The 21682-nt window shown below is 47.6% G+C and overlaps 1 protein-coding gene across 4 annotated transcripts in view; it reads left to right on the plus strand.

Annotated features, from left to right (window-relative positions):
* Positions 1 to 21682, plus strand: part of ZCCHC2 (zinc finger CCHC-type containing 2) — an 85363-nt gene that overhangs the window by 42278 nt on the left and 21403 nt on the right. For 2 of the 4 annotated variants that reach the window (XM_069730635.1, XM_069730636.1), the window contains exons 5-7: positions 814 to 923; positions 7971 to 8065; positions 16179 to 16250. In XM_069730635.1, coding sequence (XP_069586736.1) covers positions 814 to 923; positions 7971 to 8065; positions 16179 to 16250 — 277 coding nt within the window. The remainder of the gene's footprint in view (positions 1 to 813; positions 924 to 7970; positions 8066 to 16178; positions 16251 to 21682) is intronic. The other 2 variants (XM_069730637.1, XM_069730638.1) reach the window with 1 other exon arrangement.

Raw genomic sequence — 21682 nt, forward strand, 5'->3', positions numbered from 1 at the left:
GTAACCCGATGTTTACCCTGGTTACCATGCTAAAAGTAAAAAAAAACAAACACTAGATACTTACCTACAGCTGTCTGTCCTCCAGCGCTGCGCTCTGCTTCTCTGCTCTCCTCCTGTACTGTCTGTGAGCCGGAAAGCAGAGCAGTGACGTCACCGCTCTGCTTTCCGGCTCCCAGCCAGTACAGGAGGAGTGCAGAGCACAGCGCTGGAGGACAGACGGCTGTAGGTAAGTATGTACTGTTTGTTTTTTTTTTACTTTTAGCATGGTAACCAGGGTAAACATCGGGTTACTAAGCGCGGCCCTGCGCTTAGTTACCCGATGTTTACCCTGGTTACCAGTGAAGACATCGCTGGATCGGTGTCACACACGCCGATCCAGCGATGTCTCCAGGGAGTCCAGCGACGAAATAAAGTTCTGGACTTTATTCAGCGACCAACGATCTCCCAGCAGGGGCCTGATCGTTGGTCGCTGTCACACAGAACGATTTCATTAACGATATCGTTGCTACGTCACAAATAGCAACGATATCGTTAACAATATCGTTATGTGTGAAGGTACCTTTAGTCTCTGATGAGACAACCCAAGTAAGCCATGTGAGAAAATGTAGTTAGTAATTAGTTTTTCTAAAAAGATTTTGTCATCTTCCTGGGTGCTCTTTTTGCATAAATTAAATTTTTACATAATCTGGTATTACAATAGATTGTTTAGCTGTTGTCGTGTATGTGTACACATAATGTCTTATTCCTAGAGAGAATGTTTTATTTATTTCCATATATTTCATCATGTTCAAACTTTGCTTGTCTTGTTTTAAGCTTCCAAAAGAGCTCGCCAATAAAAATCTTGATAAAACCATTTTAGAAGCCTTACAACTGGGGATAAAGAGGGAAGAGCTTCACCATTGTGACTTGGAGCCTATTGTAAAGTAAGTTGAAACCAGAATTATTTAGCAAAAGAATATTTGATGTGAGATGGTATGAAACTGAGAAAATAGCGTAGGCAATTGTTTCCCAGCTCATGTAATTTAGGAGGGGGGTCGGGTTGCAGTTCCCCTTTGCAACATATTTCTGTGTAGGTTCAGAAAGGGCTCCAAAGGTAATACTGGTTATATTGATTGTATGTGAGTTTTGATATGATAAAGTATGCGTCCCTTTATGACTCTCTTCAGAGAGGAAGAGGACCACCAATAGGAAGTAGCAATCCTAAAAGTCAATATCAACTCTCTAACGAGCCTTGTCACATGACTTTGGATAATAGCCTAAATCCCAATTTGCAGGCACTGTTTTTGGGTACTGTCCCTCGTCTGCATTTCTTTATCGCCTCTCATTGGGGGACACAGGAACCATGGGTGTATGCTGCTGCCACTAGGAGGCTGACACTATGCAAATAAAAAAGTTAGCTCCTCCTCTGCAGTGTACACCCCACCGACTGGCATTATACTCTTCAGTTTAGCTTCGTGTCAGTAGGAGGTGGACATGGGTCTTTCATTAGACCCTTATCTACCTCAATGTGCGTCGTTTTTCTTTCAGGTTTCCGGATGGGATACAGGGTGAACAGTCACACCTGTAGTCCCACATTATGAACTATGAGTACGGCGTGTACAGCCACCCCGTATCCTCATAGATCCTTCTCCAGGACCAAGATCCTAGCACACCAGCGTGCTTAGAAGTCCGGTCCTGGCTCCGTCCCCCACCCACTTGCCCACCAGAGCCTGTCGGTTGTGGAGACGAGGACGTCCATCAGCTCCCTGGACGTCTCATCCCCCTTTTAAAGGGACACTGTCACCTGAATTTGGAGGGAACAATATTCAGCCATGGAGGCGGGGTTTGGGGGTTTTTGATTCACCCTTTCCTTACCCGCTGGCTGCATGCTGGCTGCAATATTGGATTGAAGTTCATTCTCTGTCCTCCGTAGTACATGCCTGCACAAGACAATCTTGCCTTGCGCAGGCGTGTACTATGGAGGACAAAGAATGAACTTCAATCCAATATTGCAGCCAGCATGCAGCCAGCGGGTAAGGAAAGGGTGAATCAAAAACCCCAAAACCCCGCCTCCATGGCTGAAGATTGTTCCCTCCAAATTCAGGTGATAGTGTCCCTTTAAGGTTAGTACCGGCGTGGGATGTTTGAGGTAAGTATTCCGGCGCTGCGGTTTCCCCCCATCCCTTCCTAGAGATTCCTGGGGGGTCTTACTAGGGGCTCCCGTATCCCGGGTCGGTGCTTGCACAGATTCCCGCAGCACGACCTGGGCTTGCAGTTTCTCTGCAGACCTTCTCTTACGGACGCGGGGCCGTTATAGGCTGCCGCGCCGTTTGCCTACCAGTGTGGGCTCCGCGATTTCTCCTACCAGTCTTTCGGTAGGGGCCACATCTTCTCCCCGCGGCGCACTGCCTCTGCGCCGCGGTTTTTCCAGGGGGCACACAGGCGCTGCGGCCCTGTCGGGCCGGCGCGCCGCAGTTTTTGCCTGGGGCTCACCGGCGCTGCGGCCCTGACAGGTCGGCGCGCCGCAATTTCTGGGGCCACTCCGACGCTGCGGCCTTGACGGCTCTGGCGCCGCAGGGGGCTCCTCGGCAGCAGTTTTTTCTAGCGGCGCAGCCTGGTAGGCTGCTGCGCCGCCTGTGTTTCTGGCGGCGCACCTTTCTGGCGCATCTTTCCGGCGCCGCGGTTATCCTCCTCGGCCGTCGGCTCCTACTTTAGGCCCCGGCTTCTACCGGGGCCTACTTCCGGTTTGCGTGCTCCCTCTCTTCCGGTCTGCGGGCGGGCTTTTTTCCCGCCCGACATATTTTGTCCTGCCCACCGGCGCCTCCGTGGCTGGCTCCGCCCACTTCCTCCAGGGAATTAGTCACTCTTCTGGTGTGCACTCCGCAGCACCAGCTCAGCCCGCACGTGTTTTTCTGTGAGCTCAGCGATCTGCGCAAAATACGGCCCCTCAGGACAGTTCTCCGCTGACAAGTGGGACATCTTCCAGGACCGGGTCCGTGAGTAGCTGCACTGCAGACTGACACCCCCCTCTGCCCACTGTCCCCTAACCACTGGCATCTTCAGGGACCTCTCAAAATGTCTAACTCTAAAGGGGGTCGCTCTCGTCCTCCTACTTCTTCCTCTTCTGCCTTAGTCACGTACTTTGCATGTTCGTCCTGTAACAGCAAACTTCCCTCGGGTCAGTCCTCCCCGCTGTCAGTCCTGCAGCAACCCGATTGTTCCCACCGCCCAGGATCCCTCGGCTGTTCCGCCCGAGAGTGATCCCCCCCCATCCCAGGCTGGGCCGCCTCTCTGTCACAATCGGCCGATTTAACACGGGTATCTCAAACCCTGGTGTCTGCGCTGGATCGGTTACCCCTGCCGTGGCCAGCGGGTCGCAGGAACCGCCGCCCGAGCCCTCCTTGATAAGCCACAAAAGGTCCAGACAGGAACGTCGGTCTGAGTCCTCTTCGCGCTCCATCTCGCCACTCGGCCCTCCCCTGAGGTCGGCGTCCCCTGGACCCTCCTCCCCTGAGTCAGGCGAGGCATTCTCTGATGCGCCCTCGAGGATATTTCGGAGCTGGATTCTAACCAAATCGCCACCATGAGGGAGATGGTCCAGAATCTCATTGTGGCAGTAAACCAATCTTGTGGCATAAAGGATCCCTCTACGGAACCCGCAGATCAGGCGGTTTCGTTTAGACGGGCCAAATCACCTTCCAAGTTTTTTGCTCCTCATCCTGAATTCGAGGAAATCATGTCCAGAGAGAGAGAGAGAACCCCACTAGGCGTTTTCAGAGGGGAAAACGCCTGGGTGTGTTATATCCCTTTTCTCCAGAACTTACCGCCAATTGGACGGTCTCTCCCTCGGTGGATCCACCTGTGTCCAGGTTGTCCACCAACACAGTGCTTCCTCTGTCCGGCGGAGCATGTCTGAAGGACTCTAACGATAGGACTATAGAATCCTTTGCGAAGTCAGCTTTTGAAGCGGCTGCAGTGGCTATTTGCCCAGCTTTTGCTTCCACTTGGGTTTCTAAATCCATCTCCAAATGGGCCAAAGAGCTCCGTCGAGGTATCCTGGACGGGGCGCCCCCCGTGCAACTAGCGGAGCTTGCCAACCAGATTTCCCACGCCGGTGAATACCTGGTCTCTGCCTCCCTGGATGTCGCGTCTTGTGCGGCTCAGGCCTCCAGCAATGCCGTTGCCATCCGCCGCACCGTTTGGCTCAAGGCCTGGCAGGCGGACTTATCTTCTAAAAAGTCCCTCACCGGTCTGCCCTTCCAGGGCTCTCGTCTCTTTGGTTCCCAGCTGGATCAAATTAAGGACGCCACCGGGGGTACAAGTTCTCTTCTCCCCCAGGCTAAGCCCTGTCGCCCTCCTCCCAGACGGCAGTTTCGGCCTTTTCGTCGCTTCGCTGCGTCGAACTCCTTTTCCCAGCAGCAACAGAGGCCACAGGCACGTCAAGAGAAGAAGGCGGTGTCCTTTAGGCCCACTCCGTCCTGGCGTCCTCGCTATTCCCAGGGTAGATCCTCCAGGCCCAGGACTGGAAGATCCACCTCCGCATGACTCTTGGCAAGACTCCAGCCCAACTCCCAGATTGGGCGGCCGTCTTCTCCTTTTCAGGGACGTCTGGTTTTCCGCAGTAGAGGACGCTTGGGTCAGGGAAGTTGTATCCTCGGGATACAAGATAGAGTTCGCTTCCAGACTCCGGGATCGTTTCTTTCAATCCTGTCCTCCAAGAGATCCCGCTCTTGTTCCGGGCTTCTTCGCAGCCATCGCTTCTCTGCTCAAATCCGGGGTAATCGTTCCCGTCCCAGAAAAGGAACGGTACACGGGTTTCTACTCGAACCTCTTTGTGGTACCGAAAAAAGACGGCAAGGTTCGTCCCATTCTGGACCTCAAATTGCTGAACAGGAGAGTTCGCCTGAGACACTTCAGGATGGAATCCCTTCGTTCAGTAATTGCTTCCATGGAGGCTCAGGAATTTCTATGTTCTATAGATGTCCAGGACACCTACCTACATGTCCCGATATTTCCCGGACATCACCGTTTCCTGCGCTTCGCAGTGCAACGAGATCATTTTCAGTTCGTCGCCCTGCCGTTCGGTCTCGCAACCGCGCCAAGGGTGTTCACGAAGATCATGGCGGCGCTGATGGCCATCTTAAGAGTCAGAGGCTTGGTCCTTTTTCCATACCTCGACGACATCCTCATCAAGGCTCCGTCCTTTGCTCAGGCCCACGAAAGCCTGTCCATTGTTCTCGACACCTTAGCCCGTTTCGGGTGGCTGGTCAACCGGAAGAAGTCCTGCCTTATTCCTTCTCAGCGCATCATCTTTCTGGGCATGCTTTTCGACACTCGTCAGACCAGAGTCTTCCTTCCCAAAGACAAGAGATCCACTCTTTGTCGGGACATACGCTTGCTCCAGGGTCCTCGGCCTCCCTCCCTCCGTTCGGCCATGAAGGTTCTGGGGAGGATGGTAGCTACATTGGAAGCGATTCCCTTCGCCCAATTTCATTCGCGACCCCTTCAGCAAGCCATTCTGTCTCAGTGGGACAGGTCTGTCTTCTCCCTGGATCGGCCGATCAGACTCTCTTCTCGGGTCAAGCGGTCCCTCAACTGGTGGCTGACGTCACCTCTCATCTCCCAGGGCAGGTCCTTCCTTCTAGTTCACTGGCAGGTGGTGACAACGGACGCCAGCCTGATCGGCTGGGGTGCGGTTTTTCGCCACCTGACGGTTCAGGGCCGTTGGTCGTCGCAGGAGTCAACTTTGCCAATCAATGTCCTCGAGATTCGGGCCATCTTTCTGTCCCTCCGCCACTGGGAAAGGATCCTCAGGGGCCTTCCAGTCCGGATCCAGACGGACAACGCCACGGCTGTGGCATATGTCAACCATCAGGGGGGGACCCGGAGCTCCTTGGCCCTTGCCGAGGTACCCAAGATCCTCCTTTGGGCAGAGGCAACGGTTTTGGTGATATCCGCGGTGCATATCCCCGGCGTGGACAACTGGGCCGCCGACTTCCTCAGCCGCGAGGGCCTCGTGGCAAGGGAATGGTCCTTGCATCCGGAGGTCTTCCATCAGATTTGTCTTCGATGGGGGACTCCGGATGTGGATCTCACGGCGTCTCGAATCAACAGGAAGGTTCCGCAGTTCATCTCCAGGTCCCGCGATCCTCTCGCAGTGGGTGTCGATGCTCTGGCCATTCCTTGGTCACAGTTCGAGCTGCCCTACCTGTTCCCACCCCTTCCATTACTTCCCAAGCTGTTGAAGAAGATCAAAGCGGAAGGGGTGCCGGTCATCCTGATCGCCCCGGATTGGCCCAGGAGAGCTTGGTTCGCGGAGCTCGTCAACCTTCTCACGGACGCTCCCTGGCGCCTTCCAGACAGGCCCGATCTGCTGTCCCAGGGTCCGATCTGCCACCTGAATTCTCGGTCGCTCAGTTTAACGGCGTGGCTGTTGAGACCGCGGTTTTAAAAGCGTCCGGCCTTTCGGAGCGGGTGATTCACACCATGATTCAGGCTCGGAAGCCTTCGTCTTCCAGGATCTACTACCGCACCTGGAAGGCTTACTTCCGTTGGTGCGAGTCCAACCGCGTTCCGCCTATGGTTTTTTCCCTGCCTTCTCTTTTGGCCTTCCTTCAGGCAGGACTGGATTCGGGCCTGGCTCTTAGCTCCCTGAAGGGTCAAGTCTCTGCGCTTTCCATCCTCTTTCAGAAGACCTTGGCCTCTCGGCCACAGGTTAAGACCTTCTTTCAAGGGGTAGCCCATGCTGTCCCGCCGTACAGAGCCCCTGTGGAGGCATGGGACTTAAACCTGGTACTGGATGTTCTGAGGGTTTCTCCCTTTGAACCTCTTAAACAGATTCCTCTATCAGTTCTATCTTGGAAGGTGACCTTTCTTGTGGCCATCACGTCTATTCGCCGCGTTTCCGAGTTGGTGGCCCTGTCTTGCCGCCCTCTGTTTTTGGTCATTCACCAGGACAAGGTGGTCTTCCGGCCCCCACCTTCTTTTCTTCCTAAGGTGGTTTCCACCTTCCACCTCAACGAGGACATCGTTCTACCTTACTTTTGTCCAGCTCCGACTCATCCTCTGGAGCGATCGTTGAACAAGCTGGACCTTGTCAGGGCGGTGAGGATCTATCTGGACAGAACGTCCACTTTCCGGAAGACGGATTCCTTTTTCGTCATTCCTGATGGCACGCGCAGAGGCCAACCGGCTTCTAAAGCGACTATTGCTCGCTAGATCAGATTGGCAATTTTGGAGGCTTACCGGGTCAAGAACAGAGTGCCCCCTCCTGGGATTAAGGCTCACTCTACATGGGCAGTCGGCGCCTCCTGGGCGGTGCACCACAGGGCTTCCGCCCTACAGCTTTGCAAAGCGGCAACTTGGTCTTCCATCCACACGTTCGCCAAATTTTACAAGGTCCATACCTACGCTTCGGCGGACGCCAGCCTAGGCATAAGGATCTTGCAGGCGGCAGTGGTGAGTCCTCTGACCTGATGGAAGTCTGTCTTTCCCACCCGTGGGACTGCTTTGGTACGTCCCATGGTTCCTGTGTCCCCCAATGAGAGGCGATAAAGAAAACAGGATTTTTGGTTGCTTACCGTAAAATCTGTTTCTTGAAGCCTCCATTGGGGGACACCGCTCCCTCCCAATGTTTCTGTTATGTTTTATGACTGTTCTCACGTTTACAGTTCTCAAGTTTGTGGTTATGGTTTTTCAACCTTGTTCTTTTCTCCTACTGCTTTCTCACTAACTGAAGAGTATAATGCCAGTCGGTGGGGTGTACACTGCAGAGGAGGAGCTAACTTTTTTATTTGCATAGTGTCAGCCTCCTAGTGGCAGCAGCATACACCCATGGTTCCTGTGTCCCCCAATGGAGGCTTCAAGAAACAGATTTTACGATGAGCAACCAAAAATCCTGTTTTTATTCTGACTCCACAGCCCTGCTTAGATCACGAGAATAAAGAACAATGTATAACTGTATAGTTATCATTTCATTTTCCCTTTTTAAGGCAGATCTTTTCATCGCCATCCCAGGCTCTTCTTCAAAACCAAAAGGTGTACAACTTTTTCCGAAATATCCAGGAAGAAACTACGAACTCCAACAGTAAGCAAATATTGTAAATGGAATGTCTCTCCTTGTTATTTTAGAAAAGATGACCATTACACTGAACGTTTGAAATGTGAGCCCGTGCAGTCCGGCTGCAAGTAATATGACACTTACTAGCTGTTGGGTTATTTTTGTGTGTCTGAAATAACACTTTCTGAGATTACGGGTCAAAAGTATAAAAAAAATTCTAAACCATAATATAATTTTATCCATATAGTGCCAACATATTCCACAGCATTTTACAATTACATGTACAGACGTTAAAGAAATGACCAAGTAACATATAGGAGGAGTGAGGTCTCTTACAATTTAAGTTTAAGCAGTACATTCTATGTTTCTCACTTTATTCAGATTTTCCTGGTGTATTGAATACTGCAAATGAAGAATCCTTAATAAAATATTTTTCTAATATTTATATAGTGCCATATTCCACAGCACTTTGTTTCAGAGGAATGATTAATAATACAAAATTAAAGGAGTTGTCCCATGAACAAAGTACATTTTAATCAATAGATCTTGGAAGAAAAACAAGTTCCACAGTTGGATGTGTTAAAAAAACAAACAAAAAAAAAAAACAACAATGTTCCTGTACTGAGATAATCTTATAAATGTGCCCCTACTGTGAAATAGATGTATCTGACAGTGCAGGGGAGGAAGCAAAAGAAAGTATACAGACAGGACAGCATGGGATCACAACTGTTGGTTTCTGAGGTTAATCATTTCCCTGCTTTTTTTTAAGCTTAACCCCTTAGTGACAGAGCCAATTTGGTACTTAATGACCAGGCCAATTTTTGCAATTCTGACCACTGTCACTTTATGAGGTTATAACTCTGGAACGCTTCAACGGATCCCGCTGATTCTGAGATTGTTTTTTCGTGACATATTGTACTTCATGTTAGTGGTAACATTTCTTCGATATTACTTGCGATTATTTATGAAAAAACCGGAAATATGGCGAAAATTTTTAAAATTTTGCAGTTTTCAAACTTTGTATTTTTATGTCCTTAAATCAGAGAGATATGTCATAAAAAATAGTTAATAAATAACATTTCCCACATGTCTACTTTACATCAGCACAATTTTGGAAACAAAATTTTTTTTTGTTAGGGAGTTATAAGGGTTAAAAGTTGACCAGCAATTTCTCATTTTTACAACACCATTTTTTTTTAGGGACCACATCACATTTGAAGTCATTTTGAGGGGTCTATATGATAGAAAATAATGAAGTGTGACACCATTCTAAAAACTACACCCCTCAAGGTTCTCAAAACCACATTCAAGAAGTTTATTAACCCTTTACGTGCTTCACAGGAACTGAAACAATGTGGAAGGAAAAAATGAACATTTAACTTTTTTTTGCAAACATCTTAATTCAGAACCATTTTTTTTATTTTCACAAGTGTAAAAACAGAAATGTAACCATAAATTTTGTTATGCAATTTCTCCTGAATACGCCAATACCCCATATGTGGGGGTAAACCACTGTTAGGGCGCACCGCAGAACTTAGAAGTGAAGGAGCGCCGTTTGACTTTTTCAATGCAGAATTGGCTGGAATTGAGATCGGACACCATGTCACATTTAGAGAGCCCCTGATGTACCTAAACAGTGGAAACTCCCCACAAGTGACACCATTTTGGAAACTAGACCCCTTAAGGAACTTATCTAGATGTGTAGTGAGCACTTTGAACCCCCAAGTGCTTCACAGAAGTTTATAACGTAGAGCCGTGAAAATAAAAAATCGCTTTTGTTTACACAAAAATGATCTTTTTGCCCACAAATTCTTATTTTCACAAGGGTAACAGGAGAAATTAGACCACAAAAGTTGTTGTGCAATTTCTCCTGAGTACGTCGATACCCAATATGTGGGGGTAAACCACTGTTTGGGCGCACCGCAGAGCTTGGAAGAGAAAGAGTGCCGTTTTACTTTTTCAATGTAGAATTGGCTGGAATTGAGATCGGACGCCATGTCGCGTTTGGAGAGCCCCCGATGTGCCTAAACAGTAGAAATCCCCCACAAGTGACCCCATTTTGGAAACTAGACCCCCCATGGAACTTATCTAGATGTGTGGTGAGAACCTTGAATGCCCAAGTGCTTCACAGAAGTTTATAATGCAGAGCCGTGAAAATAAAAAATATTTTTTTTTTCACAAAAAAGATTTTGTAGCCCCCAAGTTTTTATTTTCACAAGGGTAACAAGAGAAATTGGACCCCAGAAGTTGTTGTCCAATTTATCCCGAGTACGCTGATGCCCCATATGTGGGGGTAACCCACTGTTTGGGCGCACGGCAGAGCTCAGAAGGGAGGGAGCACCATTTGACTTTTTGAGCGCAAAATTGGCTGTCGTGTTTGGAGACCCCCTGATGTACCTAAACAGTGGAAACCCCCCAATTCCAGCTCCAACCCTAACCCCAACACACCCCTAACCCTAATCCCAACCTCATCCATAATCCTAATCACTAACCCTAACCATAATCACAACCCTTACCCCAAAACAACCCTAATGTCAACCCTAACCATAACCTTAATCAAAACCCTAAATCCAACACACCCCTAATCCTAATCTCAACCCTAACCTCAAACCTAACCCTAATCCCAATACACCCCTAATCACAACCCTAACCTTAACCCTAATCCCAAACCTAACCCTAATCCCAAGCGTAACCCTAATGCCAACCCTAACCCTAATACGAACCCTAATCCAAACCCTAACCCTAATCCCAGCTCTAACCCTAACTTTAGCCCCAACCCTAACCCTAGCCCTAGGGCTACTTTCACACTTGCGTCGTTTGGCATTCCGTCGCAATCCGTCGTTTTGGACAAGAAACGGATCCTGCAAATGTGCCCGCAGGATGCGTTTTTTGCCCATAGACTTGTATTGCCGACGGATCGTGACGGATGGCCACACGTCGCGTCCGTCGTGCACTGGATCAGTTGTGTTTTGGCGGAGCGTCGGCACAAAAAAACGTTCAATGAAACGTTTTTTTGTACGTCGCATCCGCCATTTCTGACCGCGCATGCGTGGCCGTAACTCCGCCCCCTCCTCCCCAGGACATAGATTGGGCAGCGGATGTGTTGAAAAACTACAGCTGCTGCCCACGTTGTGCACAATTTTCACAACGTGCGTCGGTATGTCGGGCCGACGCATTGCGACGGCCCCGTACCGACGTAAGTGTGAAAGAAGCCTAACCCTAAGTTTAGCCCCAACCCTAACCCTAAATTTAGCCCCAACCCTAGCCCTACCCTAACCTACCCCTAACCTAACCCTAACCCTACCCCTAACCCTAACCTAACCCTACCCCTAACCTAACCCTACCCCTAACCCTACCCCTAACCTAACCCTACCCCTAACCTAACCCTAACCCTACCCCTAACCTAACCCTACCCCTAACCTAACCCTACCCCTAACCTAACCCTACCCCTAACCTAACCCTACCCCTAACCTAACCCTACCCCTAACCCTACCCCTACCCCTAACCCTACCCCTAATTTTAGCCCCAACTGCTGTTCTCCTGCCGGCCGGCAGATGGAGACAGATGGCGGGCGCACTGGGCATGCGTCCGCCATGTTCTGCTGCCGGCGGCCAGGAGGAGCAGCAAGAGGATCCAGGTCCCCGAATCCCCCTATTTCTCTGTCCTCTGATGTGCGATCACATCAGAGGACAGAGAATTACACTTTTTTTTTTTTTTTTGCGGTCGCCGGTAAACAGTTAATTACCGGCGATCGCAAAACAGGGGTCGGTAATACCGACCCCGATCGTGCTCTTTGGGGTCTCGGCTACCCCCGGCAGCCGAGACCCCAAAGATTCTCCCGGTGCCGGCCGGCGGGCGCACTGCGCATGCGCCCACCATTTTGAAGATGGCGGCGCCCACCGGGAGACACGAGGAGCATCGGGGGAGCTAGGTGAGTATTGGGGGGCCTCCTGGGACCCCTTTTCTCTGTCCTCCGATGTGCGATCACATCGGAGGACAGAGAAATTAAAAACAGATCGCTTTTTTTTTTTTTTTTTTTTTTTTTGCGATCGCCGGTAAACGGTTAATTACCGGCGATCGCAAATGCGGGGTGGGTTAAAAACCCCCCGAATCATGTTCTCTGGGGTCTCGGCTACCCTCGGCAGCCGAGACCCCGGAGAAAATCGGCCTCTGGGGGGCGCTATGGACTTTTTCCACAGCGCCGTTAATTAACGGCGCTGTGGTTTAAGTACCCTTAGCGGCCGCCGTTAAAAGGCGTATTGGCGGTCGCTAAGGGGTTAAATCAGCCGCACTCTCAGTAGTTTGCAAAATCTTTGATTTTAATTCATGTTAATTTTACACCACAATAAATAAAACATTTTTTTGCGATTGGCAAAAAATCAAGTAGCGAGTGACGTTTCGACCCAGTCAGTCTTTTTTAAACGTAGTTAAAAGACAAGTGAAGATAGATACAAAGGATTATTATATAATATAAAGTACATAATCAATAGAATATACAGCGATACATTAAATGTACAAACATTGGTAAAACATACAAAGAAATGCACTAATAAATCATAGAAGGCTGCTAGCAAGCATTAAAAGAATAAAGTATTGAAACACAATGGAGTTTCAAAGCAGCTGTGAACAAAATACATATAAAATAAAAGAAAACAAGAGACATGAGCTTGCAGGTGGAGTCTATAATAAATATGTGCTAATCTGCCTAATAGACTCATGACAAGAAAAGGGTTAATCATATAGTTAAGAGGTATACAAGGAATAACTGAGCTATACTTGACTTTAACTGCCTGGTGTGTACAACAGTGTTTCTCAGCTTGAAGTGCTGGGGGATTGCAAGGAAAAATGCAGTTTTTTGAGAGCCCAGGAATGAAGGTAAAAGAAGTGAAGCATTATATTACTGACCTTGGAAATCTAATGTCCAGGGAGCCCAGTGTAGGAGTGCGGTTGTGCACTAAGCGGTGTTGGTGTAGAGGCATGGATGGCAGTGGGTCAGTTTAAATAAGCGCTAGGAGCCGCACTTCCGGTTTCAAATGTCAGAGAGGTCTGAAGCGCACGGTGTATTGCGCATGCGCAATGCGGTCACTGCACAGTGGTGAGAAAACAAATCGCAGGACATCTTGTGATCTTAATAAGATTGGAGAGGTGCTATTAAGCACGTGGGAAAAACTAGTATGAATGTAAAAGTGAAACTGCGCCATGTTAGGTAAACGGGACAGAATTGTATGATGAATAAACAGTTCATTGATTTAATATGATATAAATGGGAATTAATTGGTGCCTATCACAGCGGGAGGGGGAAAGGAAAAATAAACATGAATAAAATAAGAACGATGCTGGTGCTAAAAAATAAGTTTAATAAATAAAAATGGTTAAAAAATTCAGTGATTGTAAAATGATGATACCTTTGGAAAGGTGAACAAAGAATTGGTGATGAATATGAAAATAAAATACAAAAAAAAGAAAGGGGGGAGAAGAAAACTTAAAGGACAAATATAAATGAAAAAAAGAGAAAAATATGAGGGAAAACGAGCAGAATGAAGAAAATGAACAAGAAATATAAGAAAGGGTGGAAAAAATGAAAATAAGGGCAAAATGGAGGCTGGACTAACCAGGTGTACTTACTCCCTGTTATGTGGGTATCAGTGAGTCTGAAAAGGTAAAAATATGGTTAGGAGAATGAACTGTTCGTAAGTATAGCTCGGGCTCTGTGTTCATCAGAGAAGGGTGTGCTGAAACAGAATAATACAAGAGGAACAACATTCCACACTAAATTGTTAGTCTGATTGAGGTGTGAAGACAAAATGCAACGGAAAGGATAGCAACTGTTTTGTAATGATGATCACATTTAATGGTCATGATGAATGGACTAAAAAGTATAATTCCCTACTTAAGGCCCTTGGGTGCTAAAGTTTGTATTCCCTTTCTTTATTTTCACATCGTTGCCACCCTTCTAGGTCTGGCTACCTGTTCAAGACCTGAAATCTCAATTGTTACTCCTTGGTGTCACAACTAAGATTTTCAGGTCTTGGAACAGGTAGCCAGACCTAGAAGGGGCATCGCCAAATAACTGAGTGCATCTGATTTAGCTTAAATACTTTTGATCGTGGATACATCCAGTCCAGCCAGCACCTCCTCTTCCTACAAGCTGTGTGATATATATATATATATATATATATATATATATATATATATATATATATATATATATAATTATTTATTTATTTTTTTTAAAGCTGGCAGGTAAATGTTTCATGTCATAAACAACAGCAGCTGTGAACCCGTGCTGTCCTGCCTGTATGCCCTTTTTGTTTCCTCCCCTGCCCAGGAGCAGTGGTGCGACCAGACCATGTTCCTGTATGGTCACACACTGCCATTACACAGTACACAGCAGGGGCACATACATGGGATTATCTCTGCACAGGTAAAAAAAAAAAAAACTTGTGCGCTGATTGACTTCCGGTGGTCTTCAGTGAAATAGTGGCATTGCATGTGCAGAATGAGATCTCGGCTCATCATTCAGTCAAGATCTAAATCTGTGCTGCCACCGGCGTCATTTTGCTGAAACCCCCCACCGGGTCAGATCAATCTACCAAAGCGCTGCCCACAGTTAAGATGGCGCCAGCGCAAAATTTAGATGAGCAAGAAAATAAAAACAGCAGAGGGTCGACTGCTGAGTCGAAGACCTTACCCACAATCCTGCCCCAATGCACAAAGAGTTTAGGAATCCGAAACATCTAATTTAACAAAAAAACAGGCTGCATATAAGAGTTATACTAAGTCAGGATGACAGCGCTATTATGCCCATACCTTTAGTGTGACACGCATAATCCTGATGACAGGCTCTCTTTAAGAGGGGGAAGAATTGAGCTTCATTCTAAGCATCTATTGGCCGTGTGATCACTGGGCGCCTATGGGTTGCTATGGCAGCTGTTGAAGACCACTGTGCCTGCTGTCATGGAGGTCCGTTCATACCCAGCCTTCTGCTGGGTTGCAGTGGAGAGTGTGATTCTTACTATATGCAGCAGTACTGAAGTTTTGCTGTATATAGTACAGCAAACAGAAAGTCACAGGTCAATTACCCTGACGGAACTAACAAATACATGAAAAGCATAAAAAAAAAAAAAAAAAAATTAAAACCTAAAGATTCAATTAACTCACTTTTTCCCCATTAAAAGTAGAAACTTAAAAAATAGACACATTTGGTATTACTGCATACTTGTTAGATTTATCAAAATCTAAAATTAATCTGGTAAACTGCCTAGAGAGAAAATGATTAAATTCAAAACCTCAAAATTGCAATTTTTGGGGGGCCATGCAGTAAGTCATGATCATAATGTTATATCCCAAAACGGTATCAATAGAATTGTTGTCTTGTCCCGCCGTAAAAATAAGTCCTTCGCAAGGCTTCGACTAAAATGAAATAGTCATGGAAAATGGTGAGAAAAGTTAATGGCGCCAGGTCATTTGTACCACAAAATGTACATTGTTAAAAACAATAAAACAAAAATGTCCAATCTGCAGGGTTGTTTTTTTTTTTTTTTTTTTTTGCAACTTCACCACACTTGGAATTTTCTTTCCCATTTTCCAGTAAAATTAAGTGTGATTCAAAACTACATAACAGTCCCACAAAAAAACAAGCTCGTGTACGTCTGTGTGTGGAAATCTAAAAAAAAAAGTGGTGGACAAATAGAGAAGGGAAGAAAAAAAACTGGAGTGCAAAAATGGAAATTGGCCATGTCAGGAAGGGGCTAGTTTATTTTTTTCTGAAAAGCCAGCAGTGATCTCGCCTGTAAAAGTATATAGTGAATATTGGGCTTGTTTTCCTTCATCTTTCTATATCCACTAAGGAACAAGCTCTTCAGACCATTTGGGGGCATTATAATCTTGGACCAGACATCTGTCACAGGACAAAAAAATTTCACACTCCTCATCTATGAACTGTTCCAATATTTATGGCCACAACTGTTTCTCCCTCTCCCATATTGATAGTTTTGCTTCACGTTGCTCGTCTTTTCTATTGTTTTATCCCATGTCGTCATTTCCCTGTTGTTTCCGTGAATGATTGCAGAGAAAGGGGTGGGCACTAAATACTGTCAAACTATACTACGGGTCATTCTGATGTTCCATATTTCATCAGGTCATTTACAGCCTGGTTCAAAGTATTGTAAAAGCCAAGAAGACAGCTCTGAGACTTCAAGTCAGGAGGAGGGTGAGTGAAATGAAGGTGGTGACATCCACTACGATATTACTACAGTGAATGTTTTCATCAATATGCAAGAGTATGGTATTAGTTTATTTTTCAAGTCTCAATATTGAAAAACAATCCTTAAATTCTAAAGTTTTCTTTGGTTACTGAACCTTATAATATGCAAGCACTTCCGAAAATAGAGAAAAAAATAAATAAAAATATCATACATACATACGTACCTACTGTACGTACCTGCTGTACGTACCCTGCTCAAAAAAAATAAAGGAAACCTGTCACCACCCCAGGGCGATTTTAAGTAAGAGCCACCTTCTGCAGCACTAAGGCTGCATTCTGTGAAGGTGGCTCTTACGTTTTTGCTCCCTAAGGGTATGTTCACACGTTCAGGATTTCCATCCTTTTTTTTTCCTGACTGTTTTTTAAAAAACTGCAGCTCTTGGCAGAAAACGCAGGTCCTTTTTTTGGTCCTTTTTTGGTCCGTTTTTGATGCGTTTTTTGATGCGTTTTTTTGATGCAGTTTTCTAGCCAGAGTCTGTGTGTTTTCTAGGAATTTTTTTAGGGTTAAAATGGCTGAAAATACCCTAACCCTACCCCTAACCCTACCCCTAACCCTACCCCTAACCCTACCCCTAACCCTACCCCTACCCCTAACCCTACCCCTAACCCTACCCCTAACCCTACCCCTACCCCTATTCTAACCTTAGTGAAAAAAAAAAAAAAAAATTCTTTATTTTTTTTATTGTCCCTACCTATGGGGGTGACAAAGGGGGGGGGGTGTCATTTACTATTTTTTTTATTTTGATCACTGAGATAGGTTATATCTCAGTGATCAAAATGCACTTTGGAACGAATCTGCCGGCCGGCAGATTCGGCGGGCGCACTGCGCATGCGCCCGCCATTTTGCAAGATGGCGGCGCCCAGGGAGAAGACGGCCGGACGGACACCGGGACGCCGGGTGAGTATAAGGGGGGGAGATTAGGGCACGGGGGGGGCATCAGAGCACTGGGGGGGGGCATCGGAGCACGGGGGGGCGGGATCGGAACACGGGGGGGGCAGCCACACTCCGCCCACGCACTTCCGCCCGCTCCCCGCACTTCCTGCTGCAGCGGTTCTGCACATCAAATCGCAGTAAAACCCGCAGATATATTTTTGATCTGCGGGTTTTACTGCGGTTTGGACCTCACAATGGAGGTCTATGGGTGCAGAACCGCTGCGGCTCCGGAAAAAGAATTGACATGCTCCTTCTTTTTTCCGGGAGCTATTCAGCGCGTCTTTTTTTTAACAATTTCCGGACCATGTGCACAGTGTGTCCTGTTTTCCATAGGGTACAGTGTACTGTACCCTGCATGGAAAACAGCTGCGGAACCGCAGCGGCAAAACCGCCGCGGTTCCGCGGTAAAAAACGCACTGTGTGAACATGGCCTAATAACGCTGAAATATTCAGTTTTATAAATTGCACGCTATACCTGTATTAAGTCCCGGGGGTATGTTTGTTTCCCCCTGGACTCAACCACCTCTCAGCCGTCAATTATCCCCTCAGTGCATCTGTTTGTATTCACGTCACCGGCGCCTGCGCTATGCTCTCATTTTTCGGGCATGCGCCGTGCGTGCTGCCCTGGAACTCACAGCTGATCCTCACACCAGCATTTAGCTTATCACGCTAATGCTGCAGTGCAGACGAGTCTTATAACGCTGGAGGAAAGAGGCGGAGGGAGATGGGGACAGCTGCAGAGACTAACTGCGCATGCGCACGATTCCCAGCCCCGCAGTGTGAATAAATCATCATAACACATTGTGGGGCGCATGTGCAGTTAGTCTCTGCAAAATGACCTCCAGCAGGCCACAAATGTGCATGTGTCTGCACAAACTGTTAGAAACCGACTCCATGAGGGCGGTCTGGGTGCCTGACGTTCACAGATGGGGGTTGTGCTCACAGCAGGACGCTTGCCATTTGCCACAGAACACCAGGATTGGCAAATTCGCCACTGGCGCCTTGTGCTCTTCACAGATGAAAGCAGGTTCACACTGAGCACATGTGACAGTCTGGAGACACCGTGGAGAGCGATCTGCTGCCGGCAACATCCTTCAGCATGACCGGTTTGGCAGTAAGTCAGTGACGATGTGGGGTGGCATTTCTTTGGAGTGCCGCACATCCCTCCATGTGCTCGCCAGAGGTTGCCTAACTGCCATTAGGTACCGAGATGAGATCCTCAGACCCCTTGTGAGACCATATGCTGGTGCGGTTGGCCCTGGGTTCCTCCTAATGCAGGACAATGCCAGACCTCATGTGCCTGGAGTGTGTCAGCATTTCCTGCAAGATGAAGGCATTGAAGCTATGGACTGGCCCGCCCATTCCCCAGACCTGAATCCAATTGAACACATCTGGGACATCATGTCTCGCACCATCCACCAACGTCACGTTGCACCACAGACTGTCCAGGAGTTGACGGATGCTATAGTCCAGGTCTGTGAGGAGATCCCTCAGGAGACCATCCTCCGCCTCATCAGGAGCATGCCCAGGAGTTGTAGGGAGGTCATAGAGGCACGTGGAGGCCACACACGCTACTGAGCATCATTTCCTTATCTTGAGGCATTTCCACTGAAGTTGGATCAGCGTGTAACTTAATTTTCCACTTTGATTTTGAGCATCATTCCAACTTCAGACCTCCGTAGGATATTAGTTGTGATTTACATTGATAATTTTTAGGTTTTATTGTTCTCAACACATTCCACTATGTAATGAATGAAGATTTACAACTGGAATATTTCATTCAGTGATATCTAGGATGTGGGATTTTAGTGTTCCCTTTATTCTTTTGAGCAGTGTGTGTCTGTACATGTGTATGTATATATGTGTGTATGTATGTGTGTGTGTGTATATATGTATATATATATACACACACACACACACACACACACACACACACACACACACACACACACACACACACACACAATGTATATGACGACTTTGTGACTTTGTAACCCCTGAAAATCATATCAAAAGTCGGGGGTTGTCTTATACACACACGGTATGTATGACGACTTTTTAACCCCTGAAAATCGTATCAAAAGTCAGGGGTCGTCTTATACATCGGGTACGGCGTGTGCAGGGAGTGGTCCTGGATGATTAACCGGGTCTGGAGGAGAGGAGACTCTCCTTCAGGCCCTGGGATCCATATTCATGTAAAAAAAAAAAAGAAAAAATATGGATATACTTACACTCCGAGTGGCCCCAGCTCTCGGCGGTGCAAGCAGCGGCCTCCGTTCCCAAGGATACATTGCGCGAAGGGCCGGAGATGACCAGAGCAACAACTTTTGCTGTCCACTTTCTCCTTTTACCCTTGGGAAAACAAAAAAATTGTTGCTAAAAGATCATTTTTGTGACTAAAAAGTTAATGTTAATTTTTTTTCTTCCATGTTGCTTCTGCTGCTGTGAAACACCTGAAGGGTTAATAAACTTCTTGAATGTGGTTTTGAACACCTTAAAGGGTGCAGTGTTTAGAATGGTGTCACTTTTGGGTGTTTTCAGCCATATAAAATCGACGTCTAACTTGAATCTCTAAAATCGACCATAAATGCTCAATAATGTTGAGGTCTGGGGATTGTGGGGGCCAGATGAGATGCTCAACTTCATTAGAATGTTCCTCGTGCCATGCTTTAACAATTCTAGCTGTATGAATTGGTGCATTATCATCCTGAAAGATGGCGACAGTGCTTGAACCGTTGGATGCATTTGGTCACCCAAAATGCCTAAATAATCTCGGCTGTTAATTCTTCCATGAAGGGATATCATTGGCCCGGCAGATCTCCACGAAATAGCATCCCAGATCATCACAGAACCTCCGCCATGTTTTACGGTTGGGAGAAGACAGTCTGGATGGACTGCTTTCGGCTGTCTCCAAACGTACACTCGGCCGGAGGTCGGAAATGGGGTTAAACGATGATTCGTCTGAGAATCACATGTTTCCACTGCTCGAGGGACCAATTCTGGATGTTTCTACACCACTCTAAGTGCTTGGAAACATTTGTCATTGAGAGCAGCGTTTTTCTAATTGCAGCTCTTCTGTGGAATCCAGATTTGTGCAGCTACCGACAGTTTTCGTGGAAACTGGGTTCTGTAGGTGTTCATTGAGCTCAGCAATGATTTTCGGAAGTGTGGTCTTGCTATCCTCTCACAATTCGCTTTAGAGTCCGACAGTCTCTCTCAGTCAACTTTGACTTTCGGCCGGACCTCTGCTTTGCTGCGGACGTTTTTCCTTCTCTTTCAATTATATAAATTATATATTCTCCTACGCCTCATTGGGGGACACAGGACCATGGGTGTTATGCTGCTTGCCACTAGGAGGACACTAAGTAAACACAAAGAATTAACTCCTACTCTGCAGTATACACCCCTTAACTGGCCAGTAACGGCCCAGTTCTTGCTTAGTGTCTGTAGGAGGCACTTGGGTCTGTTCTCAGACCCCAACGTTTGTTATTTTTTTCTGTAAATTTTTATTTTTTAATTAACGGAGTGAAGGGGGCGACCGATTCCTTCTCAGGGTCCGCTCTCCCCCGAACCATCAACCTCCCCGTACCTCTCCTGCGACGATTGGGACACGCCTAATCTACCCTAGAGCGACGGTTCCTATACGGTCCCGATCTCCCCCCTGTAAGATGGCGAGCACATAGAGTATACCTCTTATGTGCGTCTCCTGGGCTCCTCCGCACTCAAGCCCTCACCTGTTGGCGTCATGTAGTCCCCACAGTAGCCGTAAGCCCCCTGCGGCAGGCACAGCTGTAAGTCCCCTGTGGCAAGCACACATCAGGATGCTCTCCATCCCCCGGCATAGGGAGGATCGATTGAGCTGGAGGTGGTTCCCTCCTTGGTAAGTACTACCTCGCTCTGAACAAGAGCCTTGCAAATCTCGTGCGCCATCTTGGGACTCCTGCTGTAGGGAACTACAGCCGAAAACGCTACTTCCCTCTCTTCCTCCCTGGGGACACCAGCACAGGACCATGGGTAAGCTGCTCCACTCCATAGGGAAAAGCTTAACCCCTTCTCTGCACCCATAGCCCTGCTATTAGCAGTTTACTGGAGAATAGACATACACTATGTCTCAATCTAAGGAGGCTAAAAGGGGCAATAAAAAGCACACTGGGTTTTTTACTTCATGTGCCACTTGCAATTCTGCGTTGCCACATGTCCACAATAACCCTTTGTGCCAGAACTGTGACCTGGCCTGTGCGCAGCCGCCTTCTGCCTCCACCTCCAATGTCTCCACCGACCCCGTCGAGCCTAACCCTTCTGAGTGGGCCGCGTACTTGTCCCGTTCAATGGACTCCTTGGTCAAGGCATTGGACTCTTTCTGGGGCTCGTCCTTAAGCCAGAACTCGCCTCCGTCGGCCGCGACGGAATCTGGTGCCTGTGCGGGGCCGTCCGACCTCAGGGG

Source organism: Ranitomeya imitator, chromosome 6 (genome assembly GCF_032444005.1).
Source record: "Ranitomeya imitator isolate aRanImi1 chromosome 6, aRanImi1.pri, whole genome shotgun sequence".
Classification (NCBI taxonomy): Eukaryota; Metazoa; Chordata; class Amphibia; order Anura; family Dendrobatidae; genus Ranitomeya; species Ranitomeya imitator.